The sequence below is a fragment of the Choristoneura fumiferana genome, chromosome 18 (assembly GCF_025370935.1).
Source record: "Choristoneura fumiferana chromosome 18, NRCan_CFum_1, whole genome shotgun sequence".
Taxonomy (NCBI): Eukaryota; Metazoa; Arthropoda; class Insecta; order Lepidoptera; family Tortricidae; genus Choristoneura; species Choristoneura fumiferana.
Window position 1 is genome coordinate 9,812,930 of NC_133489.1, and position 24,521 is coordinate 9,837,450.

The 24,521-nt window shown below is 39.2% G+C and overlaps 2 protein-coding genes across 7 annotated transcripts in view; both read right to left on the minus strand.

Moving 5' to 3' along the window:
- Window positions 1-208: 208 nt before the first annotated feature.
- Window positions 209-7,789, minus strand: LOC141438179 (uncharacterized). 2 transcript variants are annotated; one of them, XM_074101922.1, is made up of 4 exons: window positions 7,512-7,789; window positions 6,092-6,263; window positions 3,013-3,160; window positions 209-2,269 (listed from the first exon to the last, which is right to left on the minus strand). In XM_074101922.1, the coding sequence occupies exons 1-4, from the start codon at window positions 7,618-7,620 to the stop codon at window positions 1,688-1,690; spliced, it is 1,011 nt and encodes a 336-aa protein (XP_073958023.1). In that variant the 5' UTR covers window positions 7,621-7,789; the 3' UTR covers window positions 209-1,687. The 2 variants fall into 2 exon arrangements, with proteins under 2 accessions (XP_073958023.1, XP_073958024.1); XM_074101923.1 differs by lacking the exon at window positions 7,512-7,789 and adding an exon at window positions 7,150-7,230.
- Window positions 7,790-8,791: 1,002 nt separating this feature from the next.
- The window catches only part of gpp (DOT1 like histone lysine methyltransferase grappa), a 45,437-nt gene continuing 29,707 nt past the window's right edge, over window positions 8,792-24,521 (minus strand). For 3 of the 5 annotated variants that reach the window (XM_074102266.1, XM_074102263.1, XM_074102267.1), the window contains exons 7-16: window positions 22,593-22,753; window positions 21,616-21,788; window positions 20,625-20,794; window positions 19,743-19,967; window positions 19,072-19,278; window positions 17,211-17,870; window positions 16,637-16,909; window positions 15,733-16,057; window positions 13,530-13,718; window positions 8,792-12,995 (exon numbers count right to left, since the gene is read on the minus strand). In XM_074102266.1, coding sequence (XP_073958367.1) covers window positions 12,619-12,995; window positions 13,530-13,718; window positions 15,733-16,057; window positions 16,637-16,909; window positions 17,211-17,870; window positions 19,072-19,278; window positions 19,743-19,967; window positions 20,625-20,794; window positions 21,616-21,788; window positions 22,593-22,753 — 2,760 coding nt within the window. In that variant the 3' untranslated portion in view covers window positions 8,792-12,618. The remainder of the gene's footprint in view (window positions 12,996-13,529; window positions 13,719-15,732; window positions 16,058-16,636; window positions 16,910-17,210; window positions 17,871-19,071; window positions 19,279-19,742; window positions 19,968-20,624; window positions 20,795-21,615; window positions 21,789-22,592; window positions 22,754-24,521) is intronic. The other 2 variants (XM_074102265.1, XM_074102264.1) reach the window with 2 other exon arrangements.

Sequence of the window (24,521 nt, forward strand, 5' to 3'; positions counted from 1 at the left end):
GTTTTAATGATTTTTTCCTTGTCAATGTGATGTCACTATGATATTATCTGTGAAAATATTCTACAGTGGATAACGATTCTATTGGTTCGAAAGTATCTAGTAGTCTTTCAAATAAATTACATTTACTGAGCCATTATGTGATACAATCAGTCCTTAAGTTTAATGAAAGACTTTTTCTCTGCATTAGGACGTAAAAAATAGAACAAAATATTGGACAAACATGTAATAGTTACTAGGTACAGAAGTGGTACAGAAGCATAAATAAAGGAAATACTATTTTGACATAAAATTGTCTACTGATTAATATGATACACGTCGTATATGGAGCAGGCAAGTCAGAATGAAAAACGGATGAGTGGTTGTGGAACTACTCGATCATTTTCAGGTCCACAAGCACTTATCTGCTTCTGCTGCTGACCGTATAATATACATTACATTTACGCCACATTTGTTCCAGTTAGATTGACTAGAAATTCTGCACATAGTTTTCCTTCTGATCTTAACAAAAAACAATCATACAAATCCTTCAATGGGACGGTTGTTACTTGTTCGCTTTAAAATATACCGATGAGCAAAAATAAATGGTCATTTCTTGCCATTAAAAGTTGCGTGCAAAGTCGTCAGTATAATTAATTATATTGAGCTAACTCAATATAATTACATATATCTAAATATATGTAATTCCCACGATCAGTCGATCAAGGATCTCGTCACATCTATAGACGCGGAATCGGGAAAACTCTATAGAAAAAAGCTTCATGTCTACAGAGTAGGAGCTGAAACGCATGTTTCGATTCCGCGTCGATAGATGTAAGGAAACAAAGCACAACTGAAACCGGCAACCGTAGCATCATTCCTGCGAACATGTAATATTTTTTGACTTAATTAACTGAGCGTGGCAATTATACGGATTTATTACTAGCTCGAGATAAAAAAAAAACAATGCACTACCTACACGTTTAATATAAAAATAGTTCAAATCTCTACTTCTTCATATGTTATTTTATTGCATGCCTCGTCAAGCAAGTCAGTGTTAAAATATGAACTTCACATATCACAAATTTGGCAATCATACAAGTGGAATTGGCTAATGCATTTGATATTTCTATGTAGGTATAGTCGACCAAGAAATCTCTTTACCACCCTAAGGTTCTATGTCAATTGTACGGCTTAAAGCGTCAAGGGCTATTTTCAATTACAAGTCAATACGACAGTCTGCCTTTTTTGTTTTTGGCTCACGTGGTTGGCGTATTTGGCACAAACGCAACAATTATTCTTATGGACTGAACCGTAGGATATGTCACAAAAAATGGTAAAGCACTTACAGGTCGATTTATTAAAATTGAATTTCAATTGAATGAGTCAATGATAATTCTGTGTGCATTACAAAAAAATTAAATACCTACAGATTGATTCAATAACTGATAATCGTGTTACAATAAATAATTGTTTACAAAACATTAGGAGACTCTGTATAAGAACAGCACTCACACAGTGACAAATAAAATGACATTACTTCCGTTCAATTTATTCGGGCCAGCTTGTTCTGAATCGACCTATACTAAGTCGACTATAGCTATAAGAGAATATCATTATATTTTCCTAATTTCTACACCGACAAAACAAAGTCTGCGTGATATTCAACTAGGTGGGATAAATTGTAAAAAGCACCATGTTAGCAAGCAGGCTAAAACTTAATAAGATCTTCTTCAGATTCCTTACTGTTTCCATTTTCATTATTAACACCATATTCCATTGGTTTCGGTGACATTTTCCTTCTGGGAGGCACAGGGGCATCTCCCAATATGCCCGTTGTGCCCAGAAACTTGCCGTACTCGGCTAGCATTTTGACTTCGGGGTTGACGTCGGCCCTCCGGCTGTTCGGGGACAGTTTGGTGCGCACGGGCGGGCTCGGCGCGGCGCGGGAGTACACCGGACGGTTATCGAATATCGTCCCATCTAAAGATTCAATATGACTCTTGAAAGCCGCAGCCGTCTTACTTCTTTCCAAGGAGAAAATTTTGGCGTCACTTTTTACTATTTCACTTTCATCTGTTTCGTCAGTATAGAACTTAGTTTTGTGTGAGTGATGCAAGTGTTTGTGTGTGTTGGCGTCTGATTTGCTTCGCTCGAGCGTGAAGGCACTGGCGGCGTGCAGGTGGCAACTGAATGAGCTCGTGTTGACCGTGCAAGCCGGCACGGTCGAAAACGGGATGGCAGGCGCCCATAAGCAAGCACCCTCATTTCGCGGTACCAGTAATAGAGGGTCCTGTAATTGATTTATTCAAGGGTCACAACTTTTTGGATGATTTATACAACTTTTTACTTTGTTCCTCCGCTTCCAAAGCTGCAGTTGGTAGCGCAGGAGCATATATTATATACGACACAGATACTTAAACAATAGTACAGTCACCAGCTTTAATATCTGCCACAGCGGAGCGTGTAAAAATATCTGACACGTCCTTCCGGCCCTAGTAATACAGTCGTATCAGATATTTATGCACTGTACATTGGCAATTCGTGAATAATAAAGTTTGACGGACGAATCGTAGCTGAGTTCACGGATTGCCATTTCCTCCGAAGCGTTGAATAGTGTTTTCTTTGAACAATTTTATTGGAGGAAATAAAATTAAATTGTCAAATATCTCAGGTCTATTTCAGCAATTTAGTATTGTTTCTGAGCACAAGATGTTTGAAATAAAGATAAAACTTTTAAAGACGTTGATTCTATTTGATACCTATGTGATGAAATTTCTTAGTCTAAAACACGTAATTTTGTAAGAAAAGGAAGACAAATATGGTATTTTATACTTTTTTTGATGGCTGCTGAGACAGTACAATATAATGATACGTAACATAACTTTTTTTGCGGTAGCCAAGAAGGCTCCGCCGAGGTCTATTTTTGCTTCTGTAACACATACATTTCGGAGAATAGTTTCAGTCAGCACAGAAAAAGTGAAATGTTAAATAAAACTATACAGAGTACGGGCTATAATTATCAGAAATGTTTACCTTTCCCGTAATAGAGTATATTCTGGACTGCAATGTATGCAGCCTTTCCCGAAGATATTCATAGGAGCATTCGCGAAGTTTGATGACCCAGTGCACGACGTTGTCCTCTGCGCGCGCCGCAAAAACATGGCGCTTCTCGGGCTCATCTCTACCAATTCATATAAAAATAGTTAAACAAATACTATTATATCCTGTAGCATCGTCAGAACCTAAACTATTAAACAAGTTATTTTTGTAAATCAATAAACATAAATGCTGCTGTGGCCTGCAATTGCGTCTGCATACCATGACACTTTCCTGGGATAAAAATAGTCTACATCAATTTGAGCACAGCTTCTTATTTGTGAAAGAATTAAAAATTAGGTTCAGTATTTTTAGATATTTCCACATACAAACAAGCAAACGAAGTTTATTAATCTAGAAGATGTAGATATAGAAAAGTATAGCGAGTTTCTGCTGTTTTCAGCCACTGTTTGTAATGAAAATGGTTTAATAATATGGAGTGTGATTGCAGAAATGCAATTGGTTTTAGTTCATGTACAATATGAGGAGGAATTAAACATGGGGAATGGCGGTTGAAACGCTTTAAAACCCCATCCAGATATTTCATGACAATAGACCAACAGGTGTTAGAGTTTTGATGAAAATCTTTATTTAGTATGTATTTTTCATTTTTGGTGGTGCTTGTTCTTGCATGTAGCTTAACTACAATACAATACCTCTTCATTGTACACCAATTAAATAAACAAAACTACTACCTAGACACCACTGAAGTACCTAGAAAGAAAGAGGCTATGTTTTGCCACATTGTTGAACTGAATGCGGCATTAGCTGGATATATTTAATGTAAATATGTTTTTCTGCGGATGTCATTTATTATTATTGAAAACCATAAAAAAATTGTTATTATAGTCGTTCTTGGACTATGTTGGTTGACATTTTTGAGTAGATATTCAGGGCAAGCAACATACTTCTTCTCTACCTCTCCTACAATTATATATATTAATAAAGAACGTAATAGTACAAGTACAGAAGGTTCTCTCTTTTGATGTTGACGAAAGCCGCCATTTTATATGCCTACGTAATTTTTATTAGCAAAATCACCGCGCACCACCAAGCAACATTGAACTCTAGTGCTGCGCGCGAAGGTCGTTATTATTCAGCACCAACGTTTTGGTTTAGGATAGGGTTGCAAATCAATAAAAAAATAATACTCACATATAACTTAAAAGTAAATTCGGTCAAAAATACTTCGTTTTCTAGCATTTTTAAATTGACGCGCCTACGATCTCCAACGGTCACAAAATGGATAATTGTACAAAGTCGCGTGCCGAATGCGTCGTCGGCTGCCTCAAAGGTTTTGTATACTCGCAGTGGGCATTGGTAAATCGCGAATTACCTATCTGTTCTTTTGTCGCACTCGCACTTAATATGGTTTCGAACAGATTTGGGTTAGTTAGTGTAATGTTATGTACAGAATAGAAAATAGTAAGTGAATTTACAATAAAATAAAATTCATGTTCAGATAACATTATGTACTTTATATACTGTTTAGTGAGGCTATATATATATACCTACTGTTTCAGCGTTCAAACTGTATAATTTAAATATATACCTACTCCTCATCCCAAAAATCGAAACACCACGCTATTTCATGATAGATATTCTAATATCCTCACCAATCATAAAATCGCGAGGTTTATTTTAGGTTCATATTTGTTTGCACTCATCGTGAACTAGTTTCACGAAATCACTCAGCTACACGTAGCGTTACCCGGCGCGACTAGTTCGAGCGAAACTGCGAGCGTGCATGCCGGGCGGTGCTCATAGCCCTACTGAGTTAACCCACGCCGGCGTGGGGTGTTTTGGTACTTACAGAATTGCACCTATATCGAGGAGTGCGCTCCGCAACCCCTAATATTTACAAAGTTATGATTTTTCTTTAGGTAGTCTGAAACTTTTATATTTTTACTTTATAAAATTGTTTGTTAATTAATTGAATAAAACATTGACTTCATTATTTTAAAATTGAATATTTAAAGAGTAAAATATTAAATATGTTCGATTAAATCTAGCTGGGTCTTTAATTTTGCTAGGTGCTTGGAAAACTATTCTGCAAAACAAAAAAAAAATACGCACTATTCCAGCCATGCCAGATCTGCAGTTCTGTGTCAGGCTACAGAAAAGGTATAGGACAATTTTTCAGTTTGTCTCAAAGACCTATCCAAAAATGACAACCAGTTTGTGGACTCTGCAAGCAAGACCTGGCTAAATTATAGTACATTGTGTCTTAAGGGCGGTAAATAAGGAATTACGAACGAGAGTCTAATAGAAGCCCGAAGTCGAAGACTGAGGGCTTTAATGAGTGGATGTTCGTAATTCTAGTACCGCCCGTGTGACATACAATGTTTTTCATCACATTTGCAAGTAAAATTTTAAATTTCTAAAAGAAAAAATATAATTCTTCCAAATATTGGCGATACCTTAGGCTACGCTCTTGGCAGCGCCGCCCTCCCCCTCCCGCAGCATGTGCCTGAGCCGCGTATGCGTGTGGGCCAGCGCGCGCAGCACCATTAGTACGCACATTGACTCATTTACCGACCTTGGGCTTCATGACAAGAAAATTTGTACACGCAATGACTCATTTACCGACCACGGGATTCATGACAAGCACATTAAGGTCGAGGGTTTTATGCAACCAAGGTTGCAACCAAGGTAGCCTGCAGGCATGTAACGACACAGATTACGAGCAAGTGTGATGAAAATTCCTTTTCAGTCACATTGTTTGCAAAAGTAGAAATAAGGAAAAAAACTGAATTCTAATTCAGCATTCAATTAATAATAACTGTAGTGTATTGGAAAAAAAAGGTGTACACTGTAGGTCTTTAATTCAAAGTTGACATATCAATATCATTGAAAAATTTGTACTCCACATAGTCAAAGTCTAATTTTCTTACACTGTGACATAGTACATTTGGCAGTTATTCTTACAATTGATTTGTACTTTATGAAGTATGCAAGGACCTACAAGGATATTAATATTACTTAAAAAAAATTGATGCAGATAATATTCACTTACATGAAAGATATCGAAAATGAAAATGATATATTTGGTCCATGTTCCATCTGAATGGATGAATTTTCCATAACAAATACACCTGCCGGGTTCTTCGTATCAAATTTGCCCATCTCACTTATTTTGAAATAAAACAAATAATTGTTGATGAGCCGAAACCATCTTTCTTTAAACACTGCAAAACAAACAAAGGGTGAACATAGTTAACAGAAATTATGCAATAAACTTCCTTAGTTTTGCTTTTAATTAACTAAGTATAATATCAATGTAACCAAATCTTGCATGTTGATTTTTATCTATTTCCAATAGTCCCCTTGCCTTGAAATTTGGTAAATGTATAAGTAGATAGATCCCTCATGATTATGCAATAATCAAGTACCAATCAAAAAATCTAGGGCATATTAAAAAAAAATTAGAAAGATAAAAAAATAAAGATAAAGATAAAATAATGTTACTAGAAGGAGTTACCATTGAAACCATCACTGGCCATACTATAGTACTATTCATTCGGATAGGATGGGTATGGTGAAACTTGCGTTTTTTCAATTTCACGCCATGAATGTTTCAGGCCAATAATTTATAAAAAAATATACTTGAACCCGAAAGAACAAAACAATAAATTTAAACTATATTACTATGTTTTAAAAATATATTATTATGTTTTAAAACTAAAAAGATAAATTTTAATCTCGTCAAAGTTTCATCGCATAAAACGGAACTCTATTTCAATGGAGCTTGACTTTGCTTATCAACCGAATCGATTCCACAATCTTGTCATATCGTTTAACTTGCATCATCTGTCAAGTAGTAAGAGAGCAAAGGTCTTTAAATGCATCTTTGTATGGAGTGCTTCATATTGTTTGATGTTTTGAACTGGTACTTTGTTATTAAATTTTGTTAAGTTTTTTACTGTTATTAGTTTTGTTGTAGTGCCAAAGAAGACCACACCACATGGTTTGTTAGAACCTGATAGACAAGCAAAAACACTTACTAAGTGGGTGAAGCCACAGGCAAAAACTAGTTAAAAATATAAACTATCACTAATAAAATCGATTACACACCCTTAGCATATTTAATCGCAAACCGCAATAAATCGATTAGTATTTACATTGTCACAACTTGGTCACAACCCTTTAATTGCTTTGACATGTGTCACCATACCCATCCTATCCGAAAAGTACTATAATTGCACTACTGCATTAAAGAATGTGAAAACCAGCAGTAAAAGGCAAATCTAACAAACAATATAATAAAGGCAAATCTAATAAGCAAACATTTGCCTTTTCCAGTTCATCATTTATGCACAACATTCATGAAAACAATAACAGATTTTTCTTGTAAACAAGTGTTTGACATTGCATATTTCACAGCATATTTTGAGGATTCCCTAAACACCTTTTCTGTTTCTTACTGATGGTCATACCTGCTTGATTACGGTATCCGCCATTAGAAACCTTTTTATAGTTTAATCTCCCCTCGATAACACAGGGCTGGTCGCTCAAGTGAGCGAGTTCGCGAACGTTGCATTTCATGACTATGAACGGTCAAAAACACTGCACTTTAGAATTAGGCAAACATGGCTTCCTTTTATTTCATTTTATTAAAAGTAAGCTACTGAAAACACAAAATAAATAAATAAATAGAAGGCATTGAAACCTTAAATAATTTCTACAAAAGGATAACAGACTTCATTTTGTCATTTTTGACATCGAACTATTGACATCTGTGGTGTTTTTAATTTAATTTGGGAAAGGCTAAGGCACCTTAGTGCATACTGCCTAATCTCATGCTAAATAATAAACTCACTTTTGCGTGCCTGAGCCTATGACACGTTTGTATTGGGAGGAAGCGGTTGCTCTCGGACCCCAAGTCAAAAACTCGCTGTTTACACAACCTACTACAGTTCGGTTATTATAAGTTATATGACGTGATTATTATCATATACAATTATTAGTACATTACTGCAGAGGCCATGAAGTAAGGGATTGATGGACGAGTTCGGGGTAGAGAGTCGTAGACGAGGCCGGATAAAACGAGTCTAGCAAAATGTATTACATCAATACTTTAATTATTATGCTTTCTAGTTATAAATTAGTGTGTTAATTAATAAATTACATGTCTAGCAATCCCTGTTCTGGCCGAGGTTTGTATAGTGCTTTTCTCAAACAATGTGAGGAAATATTTCATTCATCCATCCATCCATGCATCGCAACGCATCGCATCGCATCACATCGCATCGCAGTATCGCAAATGCTTACAGAGTAGTGGTGGTTGGCTGTTCGTAATTTTTCCTTTGTCAGTTTAATGTTAGCAAGCAAATTTAAAAAAAGTTAGAGCAGAGGACAATAATGGATTTTCATACATACTTCATGGCCTAGGCCAAGAAGTTATGTAGGGAGGGTAGGGAGCCATAAATGAGAAACTTCATGTCTCCATTTCGTGACATTAACGCATACATTTCCGAGCATATTTGAGAAAAAAATATTATTGACATAACCTCTGAGAGTTTTATATTTATTACCCAATTCCAATTTAAATCTATATATTCTTCAATGTGTCCTCCATTAGCAATCCTCCGGTCACCTCCGGTTCTGCGAGTGTCCATGAGCTCGCTTACCGTTAAGTGCCTGCTCGTTTTGACCGCAGAATTATTAATTTAGGGTCTGATGATTATAATCAGGTGATGAAATAAAAGAAACGATTATAATTATTAATTTATTTTAACTTTTAGTACAAAATAAAACTAGTACACCGGGATACATCTCAAACTTAGCATTTGCAATGTTGAATAGTCCGAGCCTTACCACAATAAGTCTTCTCATTTGTACTATTTTAGACACTATAACCTCACACAATTAGCTCATTTCCCCATCAAAAAATAAAAAATAAGTCAATACTGAATAATGTTATCACTCCCCGAGAGTACGTGGTCAAGACATGACATAACTCTACCTTACAGCACACTTTTGAATGATTTTTAGTTAACTTAGTATTCATCAATCATCACTTGATGAATAACAAATTTTGAGGTTTGGAGCGGCATTAATGAGTTTTTTCAGGCACAATCAAGCCGGTGCAGTCCAATGCTCGAAATACAGAAAACGACATCAATAAAGTGTTTCATCGTTACTTTATCCGATTCCTTTTTATCGGTCAGTTACACGTCGTTTCTGTATTAAAAGTATTAAATCTAAAAATCTCATTCACTAAGCCCAATATCGTTCTGTCTGATTTTTACCGATGCGTACATGTTAATTCATTATTCATAACGCTATCACAACATTTGTATATTGTGAAAACCCTTATCCATATAACAATATAATAATAGTGCACAATTTACGTTCCAATTAAGTGATTGAAAATAACACCTTGATTTCAAAAATATGTTTGTCACACAACGGCACAATATCAAGGAAAATTGAATTATTTTGAAAGAAATACATTGATATTTTTAACAATATGGACCACCTTCGCGTCTTTACATAAGATTAGCGACTTCTATCAAAATATTTAAGTCTTAAAAATATCTTGCTTGGTAGACATCGTATTTCGCAGTATGAAACTTATTACTAGAAGGCGGATTAGTCCAAGTCGACGAAAGTACTGAGCTGAGTCTGTCCGTTTGTTTGACCCGATCGCTTAAAATTAAGTTCTTGGAAACCCGGGGCACACCTGCGTTTACAGCCTATACATCAATGAATATAGCATTAGGCGCAAATGTGACCCAGGCATCAGATAAAAATGACTACCCCACTTTAAACAGTTTGATTACATGAAGTTCAGCAGTACGCATAAAGCAAATATGACCTGTTCATAAACAATGTACTTATTATAATATACGTTAGCTTCTCGTATCATTAAGTGATAAGATAACCTATGAAGTAATGATGGTCAGTCAAAATAGCGCTCTCTTGGTTTAATAATATCAGTGAGGAGATTCATAAATAATGTTAAGGTTATTTAAATTGAACAAATGAGGTGTGCTTTGTTTTAAGTACAGCTCCGTCTTAGAAGTCTATGCTACTGCTACAAAGTCCTCTTTTTTACCGCAATTTGTAAACAAATTGCTTTTTTCTCATATTTGTTTATGAAAATAGTTGTTTATACCTACACTGTAAGGCTACACGAAAAAGAATTACTAGCCGATATAATTTAAATTTCACACTATTTACCGAACGTACAATACCAACATGGGCGTGTACACGAAATATCGGGTCGGTATTTCCATGTCGGTATTATCCATGCCGGTAAATAGTGTCACCCCCGGAAACGGCTCGTTAACACTACATGATTGGCCAGATATATTTCTGAATCGTATTATGTGGCCTACAGGGTATATAGGACGCTGTTTTGCAATACTGAGTCAACCCACTGTCATTTTGCAATACAATGTCAACTGTTAAAATTATTTTCTGAGGGTTGACAATGTATTGCAGGTCATCGTTCATCAACCATTACCTCTCATATTTCGTTTTCTAGAATTTTTTAACCATACAACGGCAAAACCTACTGACACTGGCAAATTGTCTTTCAATGGACAGAGCCATATTTTATTAATAATAATAATAATAACATTGTATTGCAGAATTAATCAGGGTTAACACACTATTGCATAACAGCTTCCTTATGTCGTCATCCCTTAAAAAATAATTAAAACAAAAAAGAGTTTCTTTAGAAAATGATACAATGGTAGTATTTCAAAGTATTCATGTTTTCCTATTGATAATATACCTAGCAAAACTAGCCACTTAAGAAACTTTTTAAGTTATTTATTTGTATCAATTATTTGAGATTAGTTCTCGTGATTTGCCTAATATGTATAATCAAATCATTTTTCATTCAAATGTGTTGACATCTGAACCTTCTGGGATACCCACGGCAAACAAAAAAATCTTTTCATGTCATTTAAAATTGAATATGTATTCCGTATAACTATGTATTTACAACTATCTCTTTGAAGATCACGAATTTAAAGTTTCATTATCTTCGTGATGTTATCAATTTGGGGTTTCGGTTTGCTTATGGTTTCCAAGCAGCAGACACTGCGGCTAAAAAGACTTTTTTATTCTACGAACTAGATCCATACAATCCTAAACGAAATCAACTGTTTTGCTTAAAGGTTCACAATACCTAATGAAATGACAGACAATTAAATGATGAAAAATTTTGCTTCATAAACGTTAATTCTCGTAACAGACTTTCACGAGTCAAACCTTCACATTCAGAAATTAAACCTTCACATTCAGGTATTAAACCGTCAAATAAAATGCTTAATCCATGATCATAATCATAACTTATAATCACAATTGAAATGTCATAGTAAAATCAATATGAACAAAATAAATTTATGTGAGTCATGCAAAATCAACGCAAAAACAAAAACTGTTTTCCAAAATACGACATGATTATTTGGCACTTTACAATTTAGAATTACATAATTCTAAAGGTAATTAAAATAACATAAATTAAAAACAGCACCACATAACGCTTCTTTTGCTGTATATTTTGTAAGTTATTACATGTCAGGCGTCTATTGTAGTCACGGTATTTAAAATTGAAAGCTGTATAAAATCGTGTTATTTTGTTTAATCTAAAATTCTACTGCGATTAATATTATTCAGAAACCAGTTCTGATGCCAAACTACCTTTAGTCAGAAAATCAGTGCAGGGGACAACTAGAACTAGTAGCGACTCATTCGGTATTTTAATTTTTATTCATATGTTCTTAGTGTAGTCAAAAATATGTTATAATTTAAGGTGTAGTCGAGATGTTGAAGGACAGTAATTTCACGCATTGTATTGCTTGTTTTTTCGTTAAGTGAGTATGTACGCAAAAATAAAACTTTGCCGCACTACTAACAATACGCAGTGCGGCTAAGGCATCGGTAGTAAATTCAGTCAGTATTTGGCGCCAGTCAAGTTTCGTATTTCACGTACTAACTAAGACTACACAATGTCCGTCAAATGCATCACTTACATTACCTATATTCATAATATTTACAGCGATATCACCTAAGATTCTCAAAGAAATGATTAACATTATTCAGACTGAGCCTTCCGTAACATCGAAAAATAAAAATAAAACTCATAAACAACAAACATTCATCGAACAACCAGCGACAGAACGAACCGCCGCATTATCAGCGAATCATGTATTTCAGAATCTAGGACCTAAATGAACACATGAAATACGATCCGTCACGGTGCTATCAACCCGCGGAGCGCCCGAATGGAACGGCGACGTAAACCTATAATTAAATAATTACAATTCTTAAACGTATGATAAACTCAATAATATACATAATTACATTATAATATATTCGAAAAAAAAAATAACAAAAACTTCGACGCGGTCGACATCCAAGCGGGCTCTCGCGGTCTCCACACAAAATGGCGGGCGACCGACAAGGCGCTCTATTTACAAAGTAAACATTACAGCGGTCCGATGGTAATTATCCTAGGGCTATGGGGCCGCGCTAGCAGCGCTGGTGCGCGAACCGGCAGACGTCGCAGCGCTAGGTGCGCGGGCGTCACATCGCCGGCCGCTCCCAGTCCACGGCGGCGGGCGGCGGCGCGCCCGACCACGCGCCCCAGCGCTCGCGCCGGAAGAAGCGCTTCTTGAAGTGATGCGCCGCCAGCGGGGACGGCGACCGCGCCGCCGCCGCCGGCGTGGCGCGCCCCGCACCGCCCGCCGCCGCGCCGCCCGCGCCCCCCGCGCCGCCCGCGCCCGCCGGCCGCGCCACCTCGCCGTGCCCGATGCCGGAGTCGGGTGAGGTGTTGTACGCCTCGTCCGACCGCCGCCGCTTATCGTCGATCGCCGTCGAAGCCATCGATATTATCTGATCGAAGCGAAAGGCTATCCGGTCCTGCCATTTGCTTTCTTCCACTTCCTCACCGGCATCGCCTTCTGAACAAAAATAAGTATTATAACTTCGGCTTCAAAATTCTTTTTCTCAAACATGCTATGTAATGTTTATGTTGTGTTCCATAAAACAGGCTTCAAAATATACTGTTGCAGGCCTAGGCCTGCAAGACAACAGTCTTTTGTTTCAATGCAAAACGTCAAATATCCACGATAAAGGCCATTATTCACGACTTGAAATTAATAATCTGAATTTCTATTGTTTGCAAATCAACTTTAAAATATCTGGCCTAGTCAATCAGTGTTTTCCTGTTTCACCACTCCCTGTTGAGTTCCTGTTATCTTATGGGGCAGATATGTAATACGCCGTCTCTGTTCATTTTATTGTGTAACCAACAGCAACGGCATCACAGAAATAAATCACATTGTAGCGACACAGGATAGTTTGCGATAATGGCTAAGAGACACCATCTAAAGGATTCGCGTCGAAAGATAATACAGTATTAGGAGTAACCAGGCAACCTGCACAGCAAAATAATAGAGGAGCTTAACAGCGAGTAAGCAAGTAAGCCTACGCACCTGGCGGTCTGGCGCCGTCGGGCAGTTCGTCGACGAGCGGCGTGGACGTGTTGGAGTGCGGGTCGGCGGGCGAGCGGCGGCCCGCGCCCTCTTCGCCGCCGCCGCCGCCGCCGCCGCCACCGCCGCCGCCGTTGCGCCCGCGCCAGTACTCCGACGCGAGCACGCGCGCTTGCAGGCATGCCGCTAAACCTGTCGTAGTAAAAATGTACTAATTAATACTTACAAGGAAATATTTACTTCTGAGCGTTGTTAGAGGGTTATTCTAGTATTATTTTAACTTGTGTTCATTGCAATGTATGTAATATTAATATTTGTGTTCGTAGTGATTATTCGGTAAATTGATGGTTTGATAGCTCTAACAAATTAAGTTTGTACAAACACAAACATCACGCCTGTATTCCCAAATGGGGTAGGCAGAGCACACGAAACGTTACCGCTTCGGAGCCACTAAGTAAGTTTGTTAGAATGAATAATCACGAAAAAATAGCAGATGCGCGGGTGGCCGATTGCTACCTATTGGCGCACAAATGATTACAAATCCAGTTTCGATTTCGGCCCTAGTTTTGGAAGATTTTCTGTAGAAACTTATACCCAGTGCCATCCACGAAGACGCGTGATTTTGTCAAAATTAGCCATTAATGACATTGTAATAAGAACCACGGCACGCGTCATCGTGAATTAATCTACCTATAGTCCATTCAGGATAACATTGGACTCTAGAAGGTCACAGAAGAAGGGGTCCTAAACATTTTTTGTGAAGTCGTAATAATGATGATGATGATGATGATTATTAAAAGCAGTAATAAGATGAAGTCATAATTTTCTTTACTTTGTAAGTAGATTAATACGTAATGTAGGTACTTATAGAAAAACAATATTAATATGTAATTTGATAAATAATATTAATTCGATTTATATAATTTAATAACCGAATTTCGTGGACACATCCGCTCTCAATCCCTGTTTAAAAATATTCTACTCGTAGTTTCTGCTATGAAGTTCAAGCTTTTTTCCATTCTAAATTTCATCAAATTTTGTGAAAAATTAACTATTCGTATAAATTGATTAAAGGCCATCACATTTTGATACAAACTGGCGATTAAAAACTATAAATAATGTACAGAATATTTCTTGACTTAACAATTTTTATAAAAGTTTCGTTTCTAGCAGTGTGTTCTTTATCTCTGCCACTTTAGGTATTTTATAGGAAGACGTTTCTGTTTTTAACAAACTAGAAAAAGTTTATTTTATTGTTTTAAAATTATCATATGAAAAAATCCCTCTTGTTCTGAGAGGAGGCCTGTGCCCAGCAGTGGGACGTATATAGGCTGGGAAGGTGGATGGTGATTTATAACTGGGAGAGTTTGTAAGTCTGTATGTTTGTTTGTTACCTACCGCTTTACGTCTTAACCGCTGAACCGATTTAAGTTAAATCCGGTATACAGATAGTACAAGTTCTGGGGAAGGGCATAGAAAAGTTTTTATCCCCGAAAATTGCATAGTTCCCGCGGGATAGCAACAAACGAATCCTACGTGAACGGAGTCGCGGGCATCAGTTAGTTAATGAATAATTGAAACTAATATTGACGTCTTCGATATTTTAATTAGAATACGATATTTGACTAATTTGTATATGTTTTATAAATTGTGTAGATGCCTGTTATCGAATAAAGAAACATTTTTTAAGCTACCTTTACAAATAACAAAGTTATGAAGGTTTGAAATTCAAGATTAGACAGAGAAAGACATACTGGCATGTGACGTCACACGCCAGTACCGCCATACTTGCTGCATAGAGAAAAGCGTTTGAGAAAAAGACAGGGTATATAGATTTTTGAAAAATTCACTTTATATCCAATTTTCAACCGATTTAAGTTTTCTCTTCGCTAAACACTGTCTGTATATCTATATTTTCATAATAATATTAAGATATGGCAAATTCAGGAGTTGTCAAATAGCGTATTTAGTTTTAACCGTATACAAAAAAAAATCAATTTATTAAATGACTTCTTAAAGTGTGCATTATAAAGAGCCTATTTTCCTTCTGTCCATTCCTATATCAAATAGACTGTATACTGCGAGAACGTTCTACAGTGAGTCCGGAACCAAATGAGAACAATCCTTTCTAAATGTGGTACCGCTCCTAGATTTGATCAATAATGATCATACATATGGATGTGTTTAGTAGGAGGTTCAGGTTTACCTTCGAGCGGCTGATGCTGTTGGTGCTGCGGGTGCTGCTGCGGATGCGGCTGATGCGTCTGATGCGTCTGATGTGTCTGATGCGGCTGATGCGGCGGGTCCTGGTAGCGCGCGCTCATGTGCACGGCGGCGTTGATTATGCTCTGGTTGGAGATCTCCAGCGTGCGCTCGATCTCGCCGTTAACGAGGTCGCCGATGGTGCGTGTGCTGGCCCCGCCCCCACCACCCCCCGCCCCTCCGCCGCCGCCGCCCGCAGCGGGCGAAGCCAGGCGTTCCTGCGACAAGTGACGTCGCAATGCTAGCTTCGCTGGCGATACCTGCGTGCCCTTTTGGGTTTTTAAATCGAGCCTATAACCACACTATTCATGATTTGCTTTCTTAATTTTCGATAGGAATTGCAACATAGCATATGATGAATAGTGAGCGTGGCATGATTGTTACAGCTAATAGCGTAGTTACTGGTTTTTAAGGCCAGCATTCTTGAAGCAACAATGTAAAATTAGTCGAACTTGTGGCAATAAGACTTTATTGTCTAACACGCGCCCCATGTTAATTGCAATCACCATTTATATCTGTCAAAGAGAATAAACAATATGGCAATAGAAGCGTGCTAGGCAATTTGGCCTCGGATTTTCAAACTGGTGTTATGTTGCGCACTTCACCCCAGTACACAATTAGGCATGTACGCGGCCATATAGCTATATCGCCATTGCGTGCCATGATCTACCATGATGATGTGCCATGGCCTACTGTCAATTATCCACCATCACGCAGCATTGCCCAGTGCTCACAATGGCGACAACCGACAACGGCCTGTAAGGGATCAATGTGTACAGGGGGGCTTTACACGGTGACCGCGTCTAGCTACAGACTTATAGGTTGACTGAGCAGAGTAGTATATTTACCTGCGTGTAGTCTGGCTGTCCGTGGCGTAGATCGGGGCGGTCGAGATGCGGGCGGCGCTCGTACTGCGCGTGCGAGTAGCGCTCGCGGCGGTAGTCGCGCGAGCGCGGGAACGCGGCCCCACCAGCCGCACGCGCGCTGTAGTGCTGGCCGGGCGGCGGCTGAGGCGGCGGCTGCGGGTGCGGTTGGTGCGGATGCGGCTGCCCTGGCTGCCGCACGTAACCGTTAGTGTACGCGTGGTTTGGCGTCGGTTGTCGCGAAGCTTTACGCTGCTCCTGGAATAAAAACTTTATGTAAAGTCGATGCGGATCCAATTTGTGAATAATGTAAAAAACCTTTTAGCTGCTAAATTTAGCGGAAATTTCTCAATTAATTATTATTAGACTCGCTCAATACGGCTAAATACATATATTATTATGATATTTATTAATTTGTTACCCTTATCACACCACTAGGTCATCAAATCATCAATTTCAATACAGTGCGCGGTGGTTTGAAATTCAAACCATAGCGACTTTAATTACTGAATGGCATCCCCACGACATTCCATATTAACTGTAAATAAATCATACATACCTGATCCTCGTTAAGCACGGACGTGATGATACTCTTGAGACGGTCCTCGAAGTTGATAACTTTGGGCGACTCCTGCACCTTCCCGACGACGTTGAGAGGCTTTTGCGGCTTGTGCGGCGAGTGCAGCCGGTGTGCAGGCGGCGGCTGCGGCGGCGCGCGGTGCACGGGCGCCGCCTTATGCCGCTCTGGCTCGCGCAAGTACCCGTTCACTATGACGTTGGGCTTGTTTTTGCCGGCTTCGATCTGACGCCCCGTTTCTAGTATCTTCTGCGCGAGCAGCTCGGGGTTCTGCTCCTCTATTTTACCCATGTCCGGCACGTCGGGCCACTCTTGCGAGCGTGAGCGGTGTTCACGCGATTTCCGTGGCTTAGAGTTGACGGTGTGCGGTTTGACTGTGGCGACGGGGACGGAGGGCGGCGCCTTCTGGTGCTCGCTCGCTCGCTCCATCTGTATGATCTCGCTCTGGAGATGGCCGACTTGGGCGTGCAAACGCTTCCGGTGCGCTAGCGTGGCGGATATCTCCTTGAGTATGCAGTCGTGCGCCATGTTTTGCGTGATCTCTGCGTCAGGCGGTATGTGGCCGAGCTGGCGGTACTTTTCTGTTATTTCAAACGTCCTCTGTTTAACAAGCATAGCTTGCTCGGATTCTATGTTGTTCACCTGAAACAATAAACCTAATGCATTTAGGGAACTTAACACTCATACCTGAATTTCTTCGCAGGCTTTTGAGTAGGTATCAAGAGGTAGAATAAATAAATAAATAAAATAAAAATCATCCACCTCATTGTAGTCACTCTTACTCATTTGTGTACCAGTCCAATTGCCGTTTAACTTTTTTTCGTACAAAAGCGACAAGGTAATTACTAATTAGACTAAGTGCTCAGATCTGAAAATAGGATGACGGCTGTTCGCATTCATGAGCATTTCACAAAAAGTTGTCCCGTCACGAAAAATTATTAACACCAAGGACGAGATCGTAAAACATAAACTGCATAAAACATCCAAAATTTCTTGACGTCAAGAAAACGTCACGAAATCTTGTGAGGAAAAAATCGTAATTTTGTAACTAAGTAAATCGAAACTTTCTGTTGAATCCAACAACAAAGAATATCAAACTTTTTATCACCTTTACCACAAAGTTTTGTATATATTTAAACACAATATTAGTTACTTTTGCGTTGAAATAGCGTCAGAAAATATATTTTTATCACCCCCTTAAAGCTTTGCACGTAGCTACCAAACACCCTGTATAAAGTTATCCATTTTCAGTTGTTCACTTATTAAAAATGTTCAATTAAAAAAAAAACTAATTTCGGCTAAAACATATATGGCTAAAAATGATCAAAATACCTCGGCTATTATATAGTTTGGTTTTTTACTTTATTTTGTTTGCTTTTTTTTATGGCTCAGAAAAAAAGACTGTTCCAACCTAAGACATTTTTAGTACTTTCAAATGCCTCCATTTTGTTTTTGTGGCAAGAAAGACACTTAAAAATTATTTTATTTGGTCCAATACAGATTTAACTATCAGAAATAAAAGTTTTTGTTTACAAATTAAAGCTAATTGGGGCAATATTGACTCGTGACTATCACATTCTGGGTATTTTCCTAAAATTTCTAAATTTTCAATTAAAAAAAAAACAAATATCGGCTAAGACATATATGGCTAAAAATGTTCAAATATACCTCGGCTATTACCTCTTTAAAGCTTTGCACGTAGGTACCAAACATCCTGTATATAATAATCTCTTCTGTGCACCAGTCCAATTACCGTGCCTCTTTTGTTCCCGTACTAGGATCCACAGCGTTGCTGGCGTGGATGCCGAGCTCCAGTCGCGGCACGCTGTCGCTTGTCAGTTACCTGCGCCTGTAGCTTGCTGGCCTTGCTCTGCAGCTCCTTGTGCCGGCCGACGATCTCCTTGGCGCGCGCCAGCAGGTCCACGGTGTTACTGGCGTGGATGCCGAGCTCGGTCATGCGCGCCTTCAGCAGCGCCACGCTGTCGCTTATTAGTACGTTGATCTGCTTGTCGAGCTGCGATGCGCGCGACTTCAGTTTCTGGTTACGCTCCTGAGTAATGAAGAGAAATTGTTACAGTCTGACCATCGAATTTTGGCAGCAAGGGATGGCGGTAAATTAAAAAAAAAAGGGATTGGCAACATATTTCACCATTTGTCAGAAAAAAAATATATACATTTATTTTTGCGCCAGATTACTGAGTTACCTAGATCAACAACGTGAGCTTGGCCACATGCTGATTGACCACTCAGATAAACAATCCCAGAGACATTTTATACCCCTTTTACTTTCAAAATTTTCTTATATTTTTGAGAAAGCTTAGTTAAAGACGAATAAACAAACTAAAACAAGTACTAGTGTTCACTCGCGTAGCGGACAACTAAATTTTCGAGCGTTAGTTTCAAATCACTTTTATAGACACATTTGCAGAAAGGTTCTGATAAAGATTCCAGTTATCTGGTAGCAGTACAGGACCGAAAAAAAAAGTGATTACGAAAGTGACGCCATTGAAATACCTTTTCCTTGTCGATCTGTTGCCTGATCTGCTTGGCGAAGTCTGGCTCGTTCATGCGCTGTATGAACGCGAGGTACTGGTCCTTGAACATGTCGAGCAGCAGCTGCAGGCTGTAGGGCGCGTGCGGCGCGCGCGGGATGTCCAGCTCCGAGTGCAGCCGCTCGGGCTGCAGCGCGCCCAGCGCCGACAGACGCTGGCCCACGCAGCCCGGCGGCGGCGCCGTCACCTGCACACACATAACAACAGGGCCGGGTTGTGGATTATAGAACACACGTTTCCTGACAACTTTACATGATACGAAAATGAACAAGTACATTAAGTCTTAAGGGCGGTAAATAAAACACTAAGAACGAGATTATTATAACAGGCACAAGGCACATGTAATTATACCAAATTGTAGCGCCTGCTATGTATGATGTGCAACAAAATAAACTAATTATGTAAAGGAATACACTCTATTATAAGTCGAAGACTGACGGCTTTCCGAGTCCAATTTCGTAATTCCTATAACGCCCGTGAGCCCATCATATTTGTGAGAAAACAAATATAATTGTGAGAAATCGTCTCATCCAACTTAACTTGGAATTTTAAATGAACCTAATTTTAATTTTGCACTAAAAAGAACACAATATTTAGGTAAATATTCTGTATAAATCTAAAGTGTGACGCATTACTGCCAACTCGTATGACAGCTGAATCGGGTGCGTAACGTTGAACTGCGAAAAGCTACTATGCGTAACAACTCATCGGCGACTTGATCAATCTGCGAATCTTTTATTGAAACAAATGTTTTCTGCGAAACGCAGCCAAAAGTTTGTCGCCAAAACATTAGGTACCCCTGTAGGATACGTGTAATACAAATAGTATCCGCTTGGTGACTAACCGTTCCATTGTGCAATGTAGAGGCGAGAGTAGTAGAATGCAGTAGATCCAAGCCGGCGATGGCGGCGGGCGCGGCGCGGCGCCGCTTGTTGTTGCGCGCCGAGCGTCGCCGCGCGCCGCCCGCGCCGCCGGCGCTCGCGCTGCGCTTGTTGCCCGTGCGACGGCTGCGGTCTACGCAAAGCAATGTGATCCTTAGGCCACGTGCGCACTATGCGGCTAACCGCGCGGTTTCAGCGCGCCGTCTCTTTCTCAAACGATACTTTAAAAAGGGACGGCGCGCTGATACCGCACGATCAGCCGCATAGTAAGCGGCTTAAAATATGGTTTGAAGTAGTTAAGACTACAAAAAATAAGTAATTTTATCACGATGAATTTCGTTTTAACGGGATAGCGGATAAACAAATACTTCGTAGACGGAGTCGCGGGTATTAGTTAGTATTTTATAAACAAACTAGCCGTTACCCCCGACTCCGTCCGCGTAGAATTAGTTTTTATTGCTATTCCGCGGGAACTATGCAATTTTTCGGCATAAAACTATCCTATGTCCATCTCCGGGACTCAATCTATGTGTATACCGAATTTCATCTAAAACGGTTCAATGGTTTAGACGTGATGAAGTAACAAACAAACAAGCAAACAAACAAACAGACTTACAAACTTTCGCATTATAATATGAGTGGGATTAGCCTTTATCCACGATTTCGATCACGTGAACCTGTGTTGTGGTAGTGGATTTGAAATTATGGGATATCATTAAATTCTTATGGGTAATATGAAATACCAGGAATTACATTGAGGTCTTCAATTCATCAACATCCGTGCAAAATATCAAGTCTGTAGACTTAGCGGTTGACATTTCGGGATTTTATAGGCGTCCGTCCCGATCCCGTGGAAATATCGGTGTAAAAAGTTGCTTAAGTGTTATTTCAGAGATTCTGCATACCAAATTACATTGAGCCAATAAAACGAATGCCATATTATGATATAGTTACTGGAGTCGGAGCTGGAGGCCCAGGGCGCACCCCACTCGCGCGGCGCGGGTGCGGGACCGGGCGGCGCGTCGTCGGTGCCGCTGGACTCCTCGTCGCTGTCGTCGCTGGAGCGCCGCGCGGCCACGCGACGCTTTGCAGCCGCCGCGCGCGCCCGCGTTCGTCCGTTCTCGCCTCTGAAATATCAACGTCCGGTTAGGAATACTAAATGCAAGTACGCACTATGCAGTTATCCGCGTGGTTTTAGCGCGCCGTCCCTTTTCAAAGTATCGCTTCAGAATGAGACGGCGCACTAAAACCGTGCTGTTAGCAGCGCAGTGGGTATGTAGCCAGGACCTGTCCACATCAACACGAAGTTATCGCTAACCCTAAATGGGCAACGGAGCGGCGTGACGGTAAAAATGATTGAATAAGTAATAATTAGAAAATTAAATGATTAGTTTCATATTTCTAATCGTGTGCCTACGATATATTTAAGACTATTTTTAACACAAAACAATCTCTATATGTATAGCTAGCCATCATTAGGGCCGCCGCGGCCCGGCCCGGACGGAATACACACGGTACACCACAGATACTCGTACATTGCTTGATATCTTTTTTAATGGAGGCTGTCGCGGTTACTGTTCCCATGGATCACTTCGAACATCAGGGTGGAACCTTTGTGCTACTAATGTCATGTTGACCTCTTATACTTTTGACAAGGAAATCATAGTGAAATTTATTATAAAGGTTCCACCCTGGGTCATGATTCACTTTGTTCAACTGTACCGACTTTTGTTATTATACCGGTATAAAAGAGACCAACTTAAACCAGGATTACACAATACGAGTAAAATCATCAAAGTAGCTATAGATTTCATGGCTATTGAACTAATTAAAAAGCGATGGACAATGAATGTTATAATCTATCTCTACTCAGAGATTTTACTTGAAACTTGAAACCCCCGCTGCCAACTAGGTAAAGAAGTAAATCTCACCGGACAGCCCTCGGTCGGGTGACTTTCCGCCTCCGCTCAGGCATAGATATGGTGCTGTGGTTGCTGTTTCCATTGAGCAGATCAGGAGTTGGCTGGCGCGTGGGAGGCGCACTCAGGTTCCGTTTGCCGGAGGTCTCGCCTTCGTCGCAGTTGCCGGCGCCCTGCAAGAGGAGACAACTCAATCCGATGGTACAACTAGTAAATATTGGGGGTAAAGTCAGCATCAAATGTATATAAAATCCCAACACTAGTTTAATAGTTGTTTACTACTTAGTCATAGCAAAAGTGAGAAGACACTTGAGTGTGACTGACATTGTGCTGCTGTTTCACATGAAGCTAATTATCTATCTACCTTTAAACGTATAATTTATATTTATATATATTTCGGGGATCTCAGAAACGACTCCAACGATTTCGATTAAATTTGGTATGTAGGGGTTTTCGGGGATGAAAAATCGATTTAGTTTGTTCTTATCTCTGCGAAAACGCTTGTTATCCAGTTGCTCAGGTACTATTTTTTAACTTGTCTGTTGAGAGTCAAGAGCTAATAAAATCGGGTTTAAGACCCAAACAACTGTTTATCGACTGCAGAAGTTTAATTGTAATTTGATGAGCTTGAAAACTACTCTACATTCTTTATGGAAGGTGATATTTGCTGAGAACAAACTGAGTATACCGAAAGGCTTTAATTAAACGCTTCTAGTTCCTAGTCTGAGTGTCATCTGTCAAAAACATTAAGGTATTTTTGAATATTTTTACCACTTTTGCAAACTCAGTGACAGAGTATAACATATACACAACACACTAAAAGACCATGTTTATTTTGTGCCAGCACTGTGAACTTTCAACCTCCAGTGAATTAAGAAAGGAAAGGGCCTCATGCTTTTTTTACAAATATGCAATTATTATATATTTTACATATATTGTGGTTGCATATAAATAGCAGTTTATACTTAACCCTCAGTGATGAAAAATTAAATCTTGTGCTTGCTAATATTATAAATGCGACAGTAACTTTATTTGTCTGTCTGTTACCTCTTCACACTAAAATTTCTGAATATATTTAGATGAAATTTGGTATGGTGATAGTTTGAGACCCAGGGAGTAGCGAGTAATCGCTAGTTAACTGTATTTTCTCACGTTTAGATATGAGTAGCAGGACATTATTAGGTGGCGCCAATAAATCGCGTGATATCTTATATTTTTTCATCTTTTTTACCCTGCTCTTTACACTTCGTGACATTTTTCGCCTTTGTTGCCATCTCAGCTCCAAAATCATACCAGGTTTTGAAGTACTCCTTTTACGACTTTAAAAAAATATGCTTTTACTAAACATGCTTTTAAAAACATGTGATATGTCGTAATATCTCTGCTCTCTTGTTGTTTCGAGATTATTTTTCCCTATAGAATAGAACATGATTTATGGAACATCAACATCTCTCATCTCTCATCACTTATCGGTTATCCAGATTTGTATTAGATATTCTTTATCAAATTTGTATTGTACAAGAGTGAAAACTATTCAACATTTTATTACAAGCAATGAGTTTCTGTGACAGGCTAGTAGGCGCTTTCAATTTTGACATATGTACCCCTAGAATAACATGTTCGCTACTTTTCTTACGATATTCCCACGAAATCGTGATAAACTCTCAAAATTTTAACAGATAGGATTAGACATGAAATTTGGCGAGGGTGTTTTTTAAGCAACGTAATTTAAGTTTAATGAAATCCTCAGTGTACTTTTTGGGAATTTCCACGGTAGTTTGCGAAATCCTAGAATTTTATTGCAACTTCTAGACTTTATGGTTTACGCGTGGGAAGCCACGGGTATGCGAGTAAAGGTTAGTTGGTTTATGACTAATAGAACCAATCGCAAGCATGACTGTAGCTTTACACGGATGTCAAGATTCTGACACCATCTAGCGA

Excerpts from the sequence above, each read along its gene's own strand:
- LOC141438179 (XM_074101922.1), bottom strand. The coding sequence starts at position 7,620 with ATGAAATGCAACGTTCGCGAACTCGCTCACTTGAGCGACCAGCCCTGT. Across the intron at positions 6,264-7,511 it reads CGGATACCGTAATCAAGCAG|TGTTTAAAGAAAGATGGTTT; the intron begins GTATGACCATCA and ends TTTGTTTTGCAG. Across the intron at positions 2,270-3,012 it reads TATACTCTATTACGGGAAAG|GACCCTCTATTACTGGTACC; the intron begins GTAAACATTTCT and ends AATCAATTACAG.